Source organism: Hippocampus guttulatus, chromosome 8, assembly GCF_054856545.1.
Source record: "Hippocampus guttulatus isolate MCC_2025c chromosome 8, RoL_Hgut_1.0, whole genome shotgun sequence".
Classification (NCBI taxonomy): domain Eukaryota; kingdom Metazoa; phylum Chordata; class Actinopteri; order Syngnathiformes; family Syngnathidae; genus Hippocampus; species Hippocampus guttulatus.
The window spans coordinates 5352290-5367610 of NC_141268.1; the positions used below are offsets into that span (position 1 = coordinate 5352290).

The window sequence follows — 15321 nt, forward strand, 5'->3', positions numbered from 1 at the left end:
GCATGGTGACCAACGTGTCAGTTTGGATTCCAGCTCATTACTCAAAGTGATTGGCACAGACGTAGATATGCATTCATCAATGCGGGCATCTGCCTCACTGCCTTTTTATTGTATGCTAATGCGGCAACTCAATGGGATGGAGCTGTGTAAATAGAGCAGACCAGGTGTGCCCAAGTCCAGTCCTGGAGAGCCCCTAGCTGGCCTGTTTTAGATGTTTCACTGCTCCAAAACACCTTATTCAAAAGATGAGCTCATCAGCAAATTTTGCAGAAGCCTGATGATGATCCTTCTTATTAGAATCAGATGTGTTAGAGAAGGGAGACATCTAAAACAGACTGGATAGGGGCTCTCCAGGGACGTACTTAGGCCACCCTGCTGTAGACTCAGACTCAACAACAAATGCACAATTCATTGAAGGTCGTAAAAGACCTGTTTAAATACATGCAAGGAAGAAAGGGGTATACAGTCTTGAAATTAAGTTTTAGGGGTTTTTTTTACCAGTACTGCAAAAAGGCAAATAATTTGAGAGATAATTTTTTCAGGAGCAAAGAAGGTGGATTCCATCCTAAGGAGAGAAGGATACAAAATAAAAAGCTGGGTCTGAGGGGAAAGAAAGGTGGATGAAGGGAGGAGGCCAGACAGAGGAAAATGCAAGCTTAGAATGAAGGAGATAAGCATGACATGAAAGTAAATTCAAGCCATAGAACAAAGGAAGGAATAAAGTCAGAATGGAAGGAAAGGAAGAAGCAGAACTGAGGTGGAAGGGAGGAGGCATGGAAGAAAGTCAGAAAGTAAGCATAAGCCATGCAAGGAAAAAAGAAAGGAAGAAAGCAGTAGGTTTAAACAAAGGACGTAAGGGTGCATCAATAAACAGCTTGTATGAGGGAAGGAGAGTGGAAAGGAAAGAAGACAGAAAGGTAAGTTTGGAGGAAGGCAGTACAGAAGTAGGTTGAAGACAGGACGAACGGGAGGAAGGCAGAGAGTAGGTAGGAAGGAAGGAAGGAAGGAAGGAAGGAAGGAAGGAAGGAAGGAAGGAAGGAAGGAGGGAAGGAAGGAAGGAAGGAAGGAAGGAAGGAAGGAAGGAAGGAAAAATGTGAAGATGGCATGGATAAAAAGTGAAGGAAGGCAGGAAGGAAAAAAGTAAAGAGATCAAGAAGGAACACATGCCTGATTTAAAACTGGTCTGAGGGGAGGGCGGGAAATAGATAGGGAAGAAATAAAGTTTGGAACAAAGAGAGGAAGACATAAGTAGGGAAGGAATGACGGAATGACAGATAAAAGGAAGGGAGAAAAGATTAAAGTAGGTCTGAGGTGGAAGGAAGGCGAGAAAGTAGGTTGAAGCCACAGAAGGAAAGGGGGAGTAAGGAAGTAAAAGTAGAAGACTGAATTTGAAGGATGCATGGATAAAAAGGGAAGGAAGGTAGGCAGGAAGGATGGAGACGAGAAGAGAAACAAATGTAAATGTAATAAAATGACATAAGGGGTTTAAGAATGCATGAATAAAGGTGTTACAGAAGGAAGACGGAATAAACAAACCAAGGCAGAAATGTATTTCAAGGGTGAAAGTGAATAAAAAGCAAGCCTGAGAGAAGGAAGGCAGGATGCAATTAAATAAGGAAGACAGAGACGTGGGTCAGAAGGGGGTTTCGGGGGGACGTACAAAGTGAGGGACGTACAAAGGAAAGAATGCAGAATGTTTCAGTAAACTGTCGCCGATTATGGTGGTTCAACATTAGAGTCGCTGCAGTACCACAAACATCCATCCTTGAGCGCTGTAACCACTTGAAACCCCAGTTCTCACTCGCTCTCGCGATATCTCGGTGGCTGGCTGCACCGGCGGCCACACAGTCGTTGCAGAGATGGCGGCCAGAGGGGGCTTTCAGTCGGCACCCACTGGTGGCGGAGGCGGCGTAATGGGTCCCGGACCCCCGGTACCGGGCGCGGGGCCAGGGATGGGCCCTGGTACGCCCTCTGGAAGGATGGGTTCGTCGCCGGCCGCGCAGAACCACATGTACCGCTCGCCGATGCCTGGGCCAGGCTACCCGGTGAGATATCTTACATCTCTACTTGGTGACGAGGAGCTCGTCGTTAGAACAAAGCCCCCTCACCAGCGCTTTGTCACGGCCAGCTAATCATTAGCCGTGTTGTGGGTTATAAACCACCAAACAACCCCAAATGAAAAAGATCATACCGCGAGTTGCTTCGATCTAGGTAACTTTTAAACGACTGAGTTGACAATTTTCCTTGAACTGTTTATCCCTCCACGTTAACTACTCCACCGGCCACTTAGCTTAGCATGCTAACGTGGCTAGTTGGTCGCCGTGGCAGGAATTCACTCACAAATGGTCGCCAATTTTTGTTCGTTTTTTTATCGAGCAGCGAAACCGTCAAACTGTCTGTTTCCTTGACGCGCAGTTCTAGCTTCGTAAATGCTAAACGGTGAGCCATATATGAGTCCGTTTTTACGAGTTAACGAATGAATGGCGCGTGAAACACGCTGCTAACTACTCGAATGTGGACGCTGCTGGACTTCTCGCTCGACGCAAAATAGCTTTAAGTCTTCACGTCTCTTTGGGCTTGGGCACATTGGTTTTCCCGCTCATGGGAGCCTCTCACTTTGATCAATTGGTCAATCAACGAGTACCCATTGATCAATGGGTACTCGTCTAAAAGTTCTCGGTTATAGCGGCGTTCAATTACTATGCATCAAACTGAGATACGCTTCTAAGATTTTTGTTCTTATTATGGTGAACAAACACGGCAAAAAATGTATTGGCAACTAGAATTAAATTTGATGTGTTAACCGTGTGTCTAAGTCCTTTATTTTACCACAGTTTTAGTGTGATGGGGCTCAGGGGGAGATTTCCCCTTCAAAAAAAGCTCTAGATGGGGGGCTTGCTAGTATTGACACGTAATAAGTATAGCTAACACCAGTTAATAAAGTAAAATAAACCTAAACACATTCAGGTCAGTTTATACACCTGCAGACGTTAGAGCTCTCTTCAGGGCCCATTCGAATTTAGTTTCTAACCAAAACTGCAGTTTGACACTGTGTGGAGGCTTAGCACACGTTGTAAATGAGGCCCCTGTGCCGTATTAATGATCTTTTGGTGGCAGATATTTTTTTTTTCCACCCTGTCTCTAGGTGCCACAATTAATTAATAAAATTGTCCACATCTTTGGAATTTGAGCCTCTCAACAGTAAATGTTCTCTGTTTTATGTTGTCCTCCGTGATGGCATATTGATTCTTTCTGTTTCATCAAGACATTTGCAAACATTTGCTTTGGAAAATAATTGTCAACATCCTTGCCTATTTACTGACTTCATGGACCAAATTAGTAACTGAATCATAATCAACGTATGTTGGTGCAGTGTCCACGCGCTGTATGAAATAATCTACTGTTTTTTAATGAAGTAATAAAATTAAATAAATTTATCCAATTCATAGATTAATTTTTTAAAAATTTAACTACTGCGATTTTTTTTTCCGTCAGCGAATGATGAAGTGATTTGATGAACCGTTTCAGCCCCAATTAATGCACTTTTACATTAGCAGACTCTTAAAATGACTCTTAATTGGGGTTGTCCTGATCCGATCGGAAATTTGGGAAAATCGCAGGATTTTCATCTGATTGGTATCGACTGAAAAAGAATTGATTTAAGAATTTTCTTGATTTCTAAAGTCAAAATACCATATTTTAATTGTTTACTTGATGTAAGCCACTGCTGATTTACCGCTATATACAAAAGGTATCATCTTGATACCTTTCTTCAAATTAAATTCAAATTAAGATAAGATTTGGTGGTAGGCTTCTGTTTCTTCGTCATTGCATGACAGAGGTATTGGATAGGGACTCGGTATGGACAGATACTCAAAATCAAGTGACTTGGCTCAGACTCTGTTGCAAAAAAATGTGATTGGGACATCCTTGGTATTTATATATGCAGGTACCATAGATTCTGATTGGCAAAATATCCGCTAATGTATTACTTGTATTAGATTTAATTATCAGTAGCCCACAGTTGTCAAGAGTGTGGGTTGCCTAGCGACAAGTGACTTTGCGTTTCCCTTCCCCAAGCATCCTTGACTGCTTTCATTCATCCCGGCAGCCTGATAACGCATTGAATAGCGCCAAACTCGCTTATTCTTGGATACTTCAAGGCCGCGCAGATGTGTGTGCACGCAGTGCAGCGTAGGCGGTCTCTCTATGTGGGGAAAAAGGCGGTGCCTCTCAATAAGGCGTTATTGTTGATGTGAAGTTGTCCTCTGATGCCACCTTTCCACCCTGAGGACAACAGCTATTTTTGTGATTCGTCACATCCTCATCAGCCGCCGCATTTGACCACTGTGCTTATGCAGACCGATACCAGAAGTCGGCTCTTTGAGTTCTTGGCGCACGGTTTGGTGAGTGACAGTTGTTTTCTATGATCGTACTTACCTGACTGTTTGAGTCAGACGCATTACTCGGAACTGCTCTGTACCCATCACAGCAGTTCTAGACATTTGTAAAACTATAGGCTCCATACGATTTTTTGAAGCTTTTACAGATCAATAGCTCATAAATCCCTACCCTGATGTCATGTTTTATGACTTGCTGAAATACTGCCAAGTGAAGATGTAATCACACTGCATCATTGAGGGTGATGTGCCAGGATTTGAAGTTCCCGGTACAGCAGCTATTGTTGTTTATTTTCTCCTTACTTTGTCGTCCCCCCCCCCCCCCCCCCCCCCCCCGCACAATGCAGAGACCTGGCATGCCTCCATCCAGCCGTATGACCCCACAGGGACCCGCCATGGGCCCCCCGGGCTATGGCGGCAGCCCCGTGTCTCGCCCAGGGATGCCTGGCGTGATGGACCCGTCTCGTAAGAGGCCCGCCCCGCAGCAGATCCAGCAGGTTCAGCAGCAGAGTCGCAACCAGCAGTAAGAGGCGATCAATACCTTTAGAGCCAGATGGTTGGTTGAATTAAAAGTGTTGCGTTTAATGGTGGGATTAGATGATGTCTGAATCAACTTCAGGCAGCGCTGATCAATACTTTTGCACAAATTACACTCCTTAACTTGGGCAATGCCGCATTTAAAGTGAAATCAACTGCTGATGCAGAGTGTTAATGGGATGACATTTTTCTTGGTTTCTCAAGGTGAACTAAGAGCTCATGATACAGCACAGCTTCCTTATGTGATTACTTGCATGTGTGTTTTTACAGTACAAAGAAGAAGAAGATGGCCGATAAAATTCTACCTCAGAGGGTGAGTCATAGCATGAAGTAACACTGATGAAGAAAATAAATAGGCATGCGTGTTTCCTCCACTTATAAGTGTGTGGCTTACTCAAGATGAGCGACACGCCACGCACAATTAGCCCAAACCAGACTGATGACATAGCACCCGGGTAGCATGATACCACAGTCCATCCAGACTGGCAGAAAATACATAGAGGGGTAGAAGAAGTAGTGGAAGTGAGAATGACTGATAGATTTGATGTTTGCAGTTTTAAATTTCACCTTGACGTTTTTATTTTACACCACAGGATAATCGCAGTTGAAGTAAAATCTCTCCCGCGAATTGTTGTTCCTGCAGACACACACACACACCACTCAGCATAGAAATAAATTGTCCTGATGGTGACGAAACAGAAGGAAAGAGTCCATAAAAGAGAGAATCATGCCTAAAATTTGGGATCATGTCACACTTCAGATAATTCACTTGCAGTGCAATGCTTGTACTGCAAAGCAGAACTGGCTTACATGACGACCCATCTACGATCCGACACAAGGTCATGTCAACATTGCTAGTTAGAACATATTGTAATGCTGTGTGAAGCACATTTCTACAGCTGATCCAGCCACAACTGACACCCAAATATTTAACACGCAGACTGGCGAACTGTTAGCCAGTTAACAGCCAGCAGCACACAAGATTCGCTCACCTGTTTAAGCCACACACAATTAAAGTCACAGCGCAGAGAGTGAGCATGTTGACCCAAAGTAGACAAAGTGGAAATAGTACCTGCGCCTCACTTGGCTATTTTGTATTGGTTTTTAAAAATACAAAATTAATTTCAATGCAATAATGAAATTTTGGGTACATGCAGGCCTACATTTGGAAATCTGACATTAGCAGTACTGTATTTGTCCAGACGTGGTGGAAAATGCTCAAATTTTGCCCGGTTATCAGGATGTTTGAGCACTTTCATTCATAATCACCCCACACCACATGATAATCCTCGGAAAAACGGGCCTGGGCTAACTTTGATGAAAAGGGAATGGTGTTGCAAAATCCATCCAGTTTTGCAATACCGGCACTCACCTTGTCCCCCGACCTTGTCTCAGATCAGGGAACTGGTCCCGGAGTCTCAGGCTTACATGGATCTACTCGCCTTTGAAAGGAAGCTGGACCAGACCATCATGCGCAAGAGGCTTGACATCCAGGAGGCACTCAAGAGACCCATTAAGGTTTGATTTTAGCTTCGGGAACTAATGTAACCAATGTTTGTTGAGTCAAACAAAACGCTTCTCATGTAACACTCATGTTTAAAATTAACGTTTCATTGAAGGAAAATGTTTAAAATTAACGTTTCATTGAAGTTCCTTCTCACTGTTTTTTTTTTCTTCTAGCAAAAAAGAAAGCTTCGTATTTTCATATCAAACACCTTCAATCCAGCCAAGCCCGACGCTGAGGATGGTGAGGGCACTGTTGCATCATGGGAGCTCCGTGTGGAGGGACGTCTCCTTGAAGATGTAAGAGTCTTCTTACAGTGGGTGCAGTGTTCATTCGGCTGCACAGTTTAGTTCAGTGTGTTGTTTTTCACTTTTGTAAAGGGTCAATACATTCTTGTGCTGTGCTCATCTTTTTTCCACCCTTTAAGTAGTATGGCACATTTACTTTGCAGACAGCCGTGTCCAAGTACGAAGCCACCAAGCAGAAGAGAAAGTTCTCTTCCTTCTTCAAGTCTCTGGTGATTGAGTTGGACAAGGATCTTTACGGTCCCGATAATCACCTTGTGGAAGTAAGAAAATGTCTTTGTATATCCATGCTTTAAATAAGTGGTTTCACATTGCAGCTTGCCAGTCAAAATTCACATTTTGTGTCTCAAACACTAAGCTGCCATTGTGCGGTTTTTATGGCAAAACGCAGAGCTTCCAAATATTACAGAAGTCACTGAATGGGAACTCGGAACAATGCATCGTGGTTGCTCTAAGTATTTAAAAAATGATAATCAGAGTGGCCACTGTAAGAGAGGGTCTTAGTTGACGGGTCAATCGTGGGAGGTTGTTTGGCCATCCCTGATCTAGGAGCATGAGCTGCTAATCACACGTTGAGTGTGTCAGCCGGCTTGCAACGTCACTGGCTCCGCACAGGACCATAGCTCGTGATTTGGGTCCCAAGGTATATTCCATGGAATGTTGCTCACCAACTAAAGAGTGCCAATTTGAGAAAATTTCCTATTTCTTGAGCGAAACAAGGCACCTTTGTTTTAGTTGAAACACTTCCAAAACTTTGCTAGTATTTACATTTTTTTGTCTTAATGCTAGAACCTGGTCTCTGATTATAAATCCATAGCCATGAACCTACTGCGTTATGTTGCATGCTAAAATGACAGCTGTCCAAGTGAAGTTGCTCAATGCCTGTCAGCTTTTTTTGTATAAAACGTCTTATGTTTTTGATAGAAGAAATGGTACGTTTAAGTTAAATTTTTATTTTTGTTACAAATTACCACAATGAAAATGTTTCTAGAGAATTAGTTTGCTGCGATGCACTATTGATTTAATAAAAAAGGGAACCAATTGGTTGTTATGAGGTGAAATGTATTAAGTAGAATATTCTATAGGATTGTGCGTGCACATATTTATTAAAAGACATTCTGTAATCCAGGGGTGCCCAACCTTCTTTGACCGAAGATCGACTTTTGAAGCGACCAACCTCCCGCAATCGAGCATACACGCACACACACGGGTGCGCAACCATGCACAAGCATGCAGATATAAAGCGTGCATATATACGCACGCACGCACACCACGATGAGCAACAGCCGTAACGGCACCAAAAATTAACGAAATCGAAACCACACAAATCCTCCCGCCCACCCCTCGCGATCGCCTGGTAGCCAAATTCTGTTATGGTCTGGCCATAATTCAAAAAGTTTTTTACAGTATAAAGTGTTCCCTTGCTACTTTGCAGTTCTCTTATTGCGAATTCACTTTATTGCAGATTTTCATTTGTCGCCGTAACTTCATCTCTTGCAGTTAGTTCTTCTTGGTTATTTTGTGCGTTTTCTTGTTACTTTTCTTCCAAGTCGGACCAGCCAAGAAATAAACAGGGCCGCGTTCAGTAATTTACTCTAGCGCCGTCAAACTACTTTGTGTGTGTGTGTGTGTGTGTGTGTGTGTGTGTGTGTGTGTGTGTGTGTGTGTGTGTGTGTGTGTGTGTGTGTTCGGAGTGGTGGAGCGCGCTCCTCTCTTATTAGTTTCCAAACGCAGCCTAGTTTCCCAAGCAATCAGTAGCTCGTGCTTGAAGTGTTTTCATCTGGACTGCCTGACGCACTGAAGCATGGTGTCCCCGTTTGGAGCGGATGTACTGTACATCGACACTGTGAATAATCGAATGGTATTTTTTTGAACAACTCGGAACATTATTCGAATATGCCGATCAATTCGTCAGTCGATTCGGATAAGCCGAATAGCAAACAGCTGCGTTCATAAATTATGAGCAGAGACGTGTTCAGTCACCGACTGGAGGACGACAACGATAGTTTGTTTTAAGATAGCTTAAGTAGAATTGTGGGTCACACGGAAGCTATCACGCAGAAACTGAGGTAACACTGAGTGTACAAACACATCTCAATTTATTTTTACTTCCTATTTCATAGATAAAAAATGTAATTGAATTGTGGGTACAGTCCACAGTAATTTTGGAAAAGGAAAAATGTCGTGTTTCCATTACAAAAACTTGGCATTTGAAAATGGTTGTGCAGACTTTTTATATCCGCGGTGTATGTATAGCCCTGGGGAGCAACTTGTCTGCCATCCGTTAAGCACTTTTACTGCCTTTAGAAATAACCATTGTAGAAAGGTTTTCCATTTTATAAAGGTCGTCTTTGCACCATTTTAGTGGCACAGGACCGCAACCACCCAGGAGACTGATGGCTTTCAAGTTAAGAGACCCGGCGACGTGGGTGTTCGTTGCACTGTCCTGCTCATGTTGGACTACCAGGTACCAAAAAGCTCACACTTGCATTCACCTCAAACTAGATCTGATCCATTCTAACTGCGGAACCTCCCACCAAAAAACACAGCCGCCGCAGTTCAAGCTGGACCCTCGCTTGGCTCGCATGCTGGGCATCCACACCCAGACGCGACCTGTCATCATCCAGGCCCTGTGGCAGTACGTCAAGACTCACAAACTGCAGGACCCCCACGAGCGAGAGTTCATCAACTGCGACAAGTACCTGCAGCAGGTGGTCACCATTCCATCCCTTTCTGTCTTAAGCAGGGGTACTCGTCACTCGCAACGATTTTTAAAATATGAGAGATAAGGAAAAAATGCATTGTAAATTATTGTGTGCTGCGTACTTGACATGACCACCTCGGAAAATCGCACCATTTCTAGTCGTAAGTTTCCTCCCACAAACCCGATGTCTGTTGAAGACTGGCCTGTGAGAGGCAACATGGTGCCACAGAGGGCATCCAGAGTGACAGAACAGAGAGAAAGGGAAATAGGAAAAGCTAGGCTAACTTTGTTTGCTTGTTTTTGTCTTATATTTTTAAAATTATTTTTAAGGGATACAAAGCAACAAATTAATCCAAAGATACACAGATATTAGAGAAAAATATATGCACGTTTTAGAATACACAACAGCGCAACACAGCCAATGGAGAAACCTCGTGGTTGTTGACACGGGAAGCTAACTTGGGTAGATTTTGCTGATTAATTTATATTCCACAAACGTAATATTAATCAGAATACTGTGTTTGGACTCGGGGTCGCAGAGAAGATATCGCAAAGAACTTTTTTTTTTTTTTAATTGACTCAACCTTTAACCATTGCCAACGTCTCAGCTCAGGACTCTGTATTGGCAGCTACTCAAATTAAGGTGACTTGTACTTGGGTGAGAAAAAATGTAATCAGGACATTTCTGATCTTAGATACTGTATTGAAGAGGTTTAATATTTACGATCATCTGTCCTTAAAAAAATTTCAGCACATTGGAGTGTGTGTGTGTGTGGGGGGGGGGGGGGGGGGGGTACACAGCACATACACTGCACCAGAGGGTAATTATTTAGGATTTGCTGACTTTGATTGTAAGTGGGGGACTCGGGCTCAAAATCTGTACAGCTTGACTTTCCTCCTTCCCCGATGCTTACAATCTGCTCCAAAAGGGCGGACATTTACGATAGTCATAACATTTGATGTTGTACAGCACACTTGTTTGCTTTCTTGTGTCCTTGTATGGATGTGAGTCCCACCACAAGCTGAACTCCTCAGACTAAACATGACTGCTGCTTCAATGTTATCTCAGTGAAAAAAGAAATGCACCAGCGTGTCTGATTTGTATTATCCCTGGCAAAAAAAAAAAGAAATGGGTTTTGGGGTTTTACATCACCGTCTGTCATCGCCTCCTTGCGCTCATAAATAACAAGCTTCCCAAACATGCTGGAAATTGTCAAATGCTTTAATTTATGTGACACACTTTGGCGTTTGGCAATGAGCTTTACAACTCATGCAATTCCGACTGTTTTCACGACTGCGGGCAGTAGTTGACTTCATTCAAGGAGAAATAAAACGAGTGGGGTGTGAAAAAGAAGACGCTGTTGCAGCTCAATTTGAGCTGATTCCCTGTGCTTGTCAACACTTTTTAAAAATAGCTGAACAGAATTTATTGAAAAATTGTGGGGGTTTTGTCACAGGTTTTGGGGAAGCGCTAAATAAAGTAAAATTCGGATTTGAATGCCATATGGATTTCTTTGGATAAGCATTTCATTAGAGCCCAAAAAGCTCACTGAGTAGAAGCCGTTAACATTGTCTTCGTGCGATGGTCATTATAGTTGCTACTCGTAGGCCACCATTTCAGGAGAGAGTAATTTGCCATGCTTTGAGGCATCTTCATATGATTTATTTTGAGATTTAAAGTTCCTGAATGTCCACTGAATAGCTTTTTCTTCAATCTGTAGATCTTTGAGACCCAGAGGATGAAGTTCTCCGAGATCCCGCAGCGCTTGCATGCGCTACTGATGCCTCCCGAGCCCATCATCATCAACCATGTGATCAGGTCGTGCCGCATCAGCCCCGTTGCAGCTCCGTAATCCCATCAGGCAAATTGTACTGAATGTGCTCTCTACGTTGCATTAGCGTGGACCCCAACGACCAAAAGAAGACTGCATGCTACGACATTGACGTGGAGGTGGACGACACGCTGAAGACTCAGATGAACTCCTTCCTGCTGTCCACCGCCAGTCAGCAGGAAATAGCAGGCTTGGACAACAAGGTAATAAATCTACCAATGGTTTTGTAGCTGCGCCTCAAATGAGAGATGAAACAGTCTGAACATGTCATAACAAGGCTATTGATATCATGTTTTTGCTAAATGAAACATATACAGCTGGAAAAGGCTCCCCGCACGCCTGCGACCTGAGTGAGGAGGAGTGGTTCGGATAATCAGTCAGTCAATCAATCAATTGATAAAATGTTATTTATATAGCACTTTTCATACAGAAAGATGCTGTACCCCCCTACCCCCAACATACACAAATATATATTCCCACAAGCATGCCTATGCTCACACACGAACATACAAAACTTGCAAACATACCATCATGACACTGATATTAAAAGAGACATGGCAGGGCACAGAGAAACCATATGAGGAAAAAGCACCCAAGGGGAGCTGATCCATGCTGAGTGACAGCAACCATACCTCCCAGTGTGGAGGCCCCCCAAGAGGAAACACTGGCTCTTTTTTTTTTTTTAAGGAAATCAGTCTTAATTTAAATTAATAGACGTATGGATGGAGGATTTCTAGCACATTTGACTTGAGATGACAAAATTCAGCCTCCATCTCCCAAATTCAAGCCTTTTTTTTTTTTTTTTTTGGTCAACTCAATCATTTTATCCAGGCAGCAAATATTCCTGCTCGAGGCTCCAAGCCCCAAAAGAGAACACAGGCTGCTCTGTCTGCTACTTGAGTCAGAGATAGCTGCACTTGGGGGATAATTCCACGCTGACCTTATTGGTGCAAGAAACGGTTGCAATTTTCTCCATGAATGCACATTTTGTATGTGAAACGAATGTTAGACGTGCGCGTAGTTAGCCCCGCACCTGTTGCTCAACCCTAAAGAGAGAGCACACACGGTGGGTGAGGCACATAATGCAAAATCTGGTTTGAACGCTAATTAAAATTGAAGTGGTAAAACAAACCATTTTGAAATGTACCACAGTTTATCGGCAACCGGTTTCATCGCTAACTCTACTGCACCTCTTGCACTCTGTGTACCTAATGAAGTGTACAGTGAGTTCATTACAATAATGGTGACGATAACTCAGTGCGTCGTGTGCAATATAGACTGCGCCGCCGGTTTAAATGTGGCATGAAGGTGCAGCTCCATTAAACACACACTTGTTACAGCTACAGATGTGCCCAGCACACTGAGGCCAATTTCACACAAATGTGCTTTCGAGTCAAGTCAGGTCTGCCCTGCCTCCCGCCAGCAGTCGTAAGTGGATTGGAGTGGTTTCTTTTGAGGCTAGTGACTGCTACTGGCATTTTTTTTCCCGTCTCCCTGACAGTGCTGTAGAGTTGAACACAAAGCAATGTATTGATAGGGCTTCACATATTGTCGCCTCACCTTTCAGACAGCTGGCTCCTTTTACTGCCCTACTGAATCAAGTGCATGATTAAATATCCAATGAATCACAAGCCAATCCAAATCTGTTCAGATCCACGAAACCATCGAGACCATCAACCACCTGAAGACCCAGAGAGAGTTCATGCTCAGCTTCGCCCGAGATCCTCAGGGCTTCATCAATGACTGGCTGCAGTCGCAGTGCAGGGACCTCAAGGTGAGTGTACAAATGGATCACCAGAGGAGCTGTCTGGAAAGCATTAAGAGTCAAAAACAGAAGTTATTTTATTCATTATGAATTTTTAGAATTACAATCAGTAATCGTGATTTCATTCTGCCAAATATTGGAATCGGCATCGGACTCAAACAATCCAGAGCATTCTTAGAGCAGTTGTCTATATTGTACACTGCAATTCAATGGCAACCAGTCCAGGGTGTATCCCTGATTCTCGCGCTCAGTCAGCTAAGATCAACTCCGACTCACTAGAAATGAGGCACACGCATCTACGAGAACAAAAGTGCCTTAACAGAGGCTCTCGTTTATCCGCAGACCATGACAGACGTGGTGAGCAACCCCGAGGAGGAGAGGCGGGCCGAGTTCTATTACCAGCCATGGGCTCAGGAGGCCGTGTGCCGTTACTTCTACTCCAAGGTGAGTCCCGGCATCTTCTCTACCCACAATGCGACGGACAAAACCATTTTGTTTCTACTCCAGGTGCAGCAGAGGCGACAGGAACTGGAGCAGGCGCTCGGAATCAGGAACACCTGAAGTAATTGATTGGAGAATGTTGACTTTGTTTAAGCTCCCACTTTATTTCTTCTTGTTGAGCACAAATTTTCAATTTAACTCCCCCCGCCCCCAAGTCTTTACCGCCTAACATTCCCGCCCTCATGACACAAAGTGCCAACGTGAACGCGCGCGCGGACACACACACACACACACAAGCTTAAACTTTTTTTTTAAACTACTCGGCCCATTGGCTTCTACATTCTAAAACAAACCAAGACGTCCTATACCTAATCGCTCTTTTTTTTCTTTTTTGTCGAGCTGCCATGTAGTTCTTTCTTTCCTTTTTTATAATTAATCCTTGTTTATGAACTTTCTGTAATATCAGTACGTACAAGTCTTGTTAGCTAGTACAAATGATGACCAAGGAAGTAGCTAGTTAGCTGTACCTCTAGCCCAAATAGGTTTTTACTTACTGAGCAGAAGAAAGACAGATGTGAAGTCAAGTTGTACCTCTTTAATCATTCGGATGTTTTTTTTTCCTTCTTTGCTTATGCTCAGTTCGTAGATTCTGTATTTATAATAAGAACAGTCAGTGGTGGTTATAAAAGTGCAGCGAAGCCACAAATATGTTGCAAAGTTGATTGAGGTGATAAAATTATCCCTTTGGTTATGTGTGGCATGAACACTGAATTATTTGAAGCTTTTTGATGGACCAAAACTATTTTTCTGTATGTTCTTATGTCATAATAAAGCATATGTAAATCTTAGTCATTTCTTGACATCCATTTTGTAGCTGGGAATAGCTGCACCATATACTTTTAATAGAATGCTTTCTTAGTATCGGCAAAAAAAAAGGATTTTGGGGGGAACCTTTCAGCTGTGGAAATCAGTTGTGAAATCATTTGAAATCAGCAATATACAACAGCATGTCAGAGCAATTTAAAATTAATTTTGATTGGGGATTTTTGCTATCCAGTACTCTGGCCAAACAAAAAGATGAAACAATTTCTAAAATGTATTTAGAATTGAAATCATCCATGTTTTGACTCTTCCTGTCCACCATAATTTGTCTATAAAATTCATTATATAGATTAATTTTATTATTGCCCATAATAATGAATGTCTAAAAAAGATATCCATTGTAATTTCTATTTTGTTTTCTTTATCTTGGTAATATATTTTCTCTAAAAAGGCTTTTTTATGGATGAACATTTTTTTCTCTTATTTCTGTCCAACATTATATGTGTGTGTGTGTGTGTGTGTGTGTGTATGTATACGCAGACAATGCTGATGTAAATGGTTTCAAATGAGACACTTGGGTTCCTCTCACCTCCCTTAAACGTGCCTGGAGTTGAGTGGTATTCATCATCTAGTTTCTCAAGGCCTTGTTCACAATGTCGCGGTCATCAACATGGGATGTGGCCAAAGGATGTCCACTTATACATCTTTCTGTGACTCTTCCAGTCTCTCGGTATCTCTGTTCCAATGTGCTGATGATGCTCTGTGACATGCTAATCTCAGTGGCCTCTTCAGTCAGAGAACTTCCTGTTTGAAGCATCACAATGGCAAGGTGCTCTTGAGCCATTGTTCGGTGCCATCTGGGTCTCATGCTGTCAAAATGTGATCAGCATGATGAGAACAACTGTTTAAATACCAACTAATTGAACCAAGACAATTATTGGTCAATTCCAAGGTTGTTGCCTGTTGTGATTTTTGACGTTAAGCTCCTCGTTGGAGGACAGCAACCTATGC

General features: G+C 42.9%; 1 protein-coding gene across 1 annotated transcript; it reads left to right on the forward strand.

The window, feature by feature from the left end:
* Positions 1-1825: 1825 nt before the first annotated feature.
* On the forward strand, positions 1826-14336 carry smarcd1 (SWI/SNF related BAF chromatin remodeling complex subunit D1). Its single transcript, XM_086118360.1, has 13 exons — positions 1826-2045; positions 4748-4923; positions 5208-5250; positions 6333-6455; positions 6618-6740; positions 6893-7009; positions 9112-9213; positions 9296-9457; positions 11172-11269; positions 11350-11485; positions 12934-13056; positions 13390-13491; positions 13555-14336. Exons 1-13 carry the CDS (start codon positions 1860-1862, stop codon positions 13606-13608), a joined length of 1545 nt encoding a protein of 514 aa, XP_085974486.1. The 5' UTR covers positions 1826-1859; the 3' UTR covers positions 13609-14336.
* Positions 14337-15321: the final 985 nt, after the last annotated feature.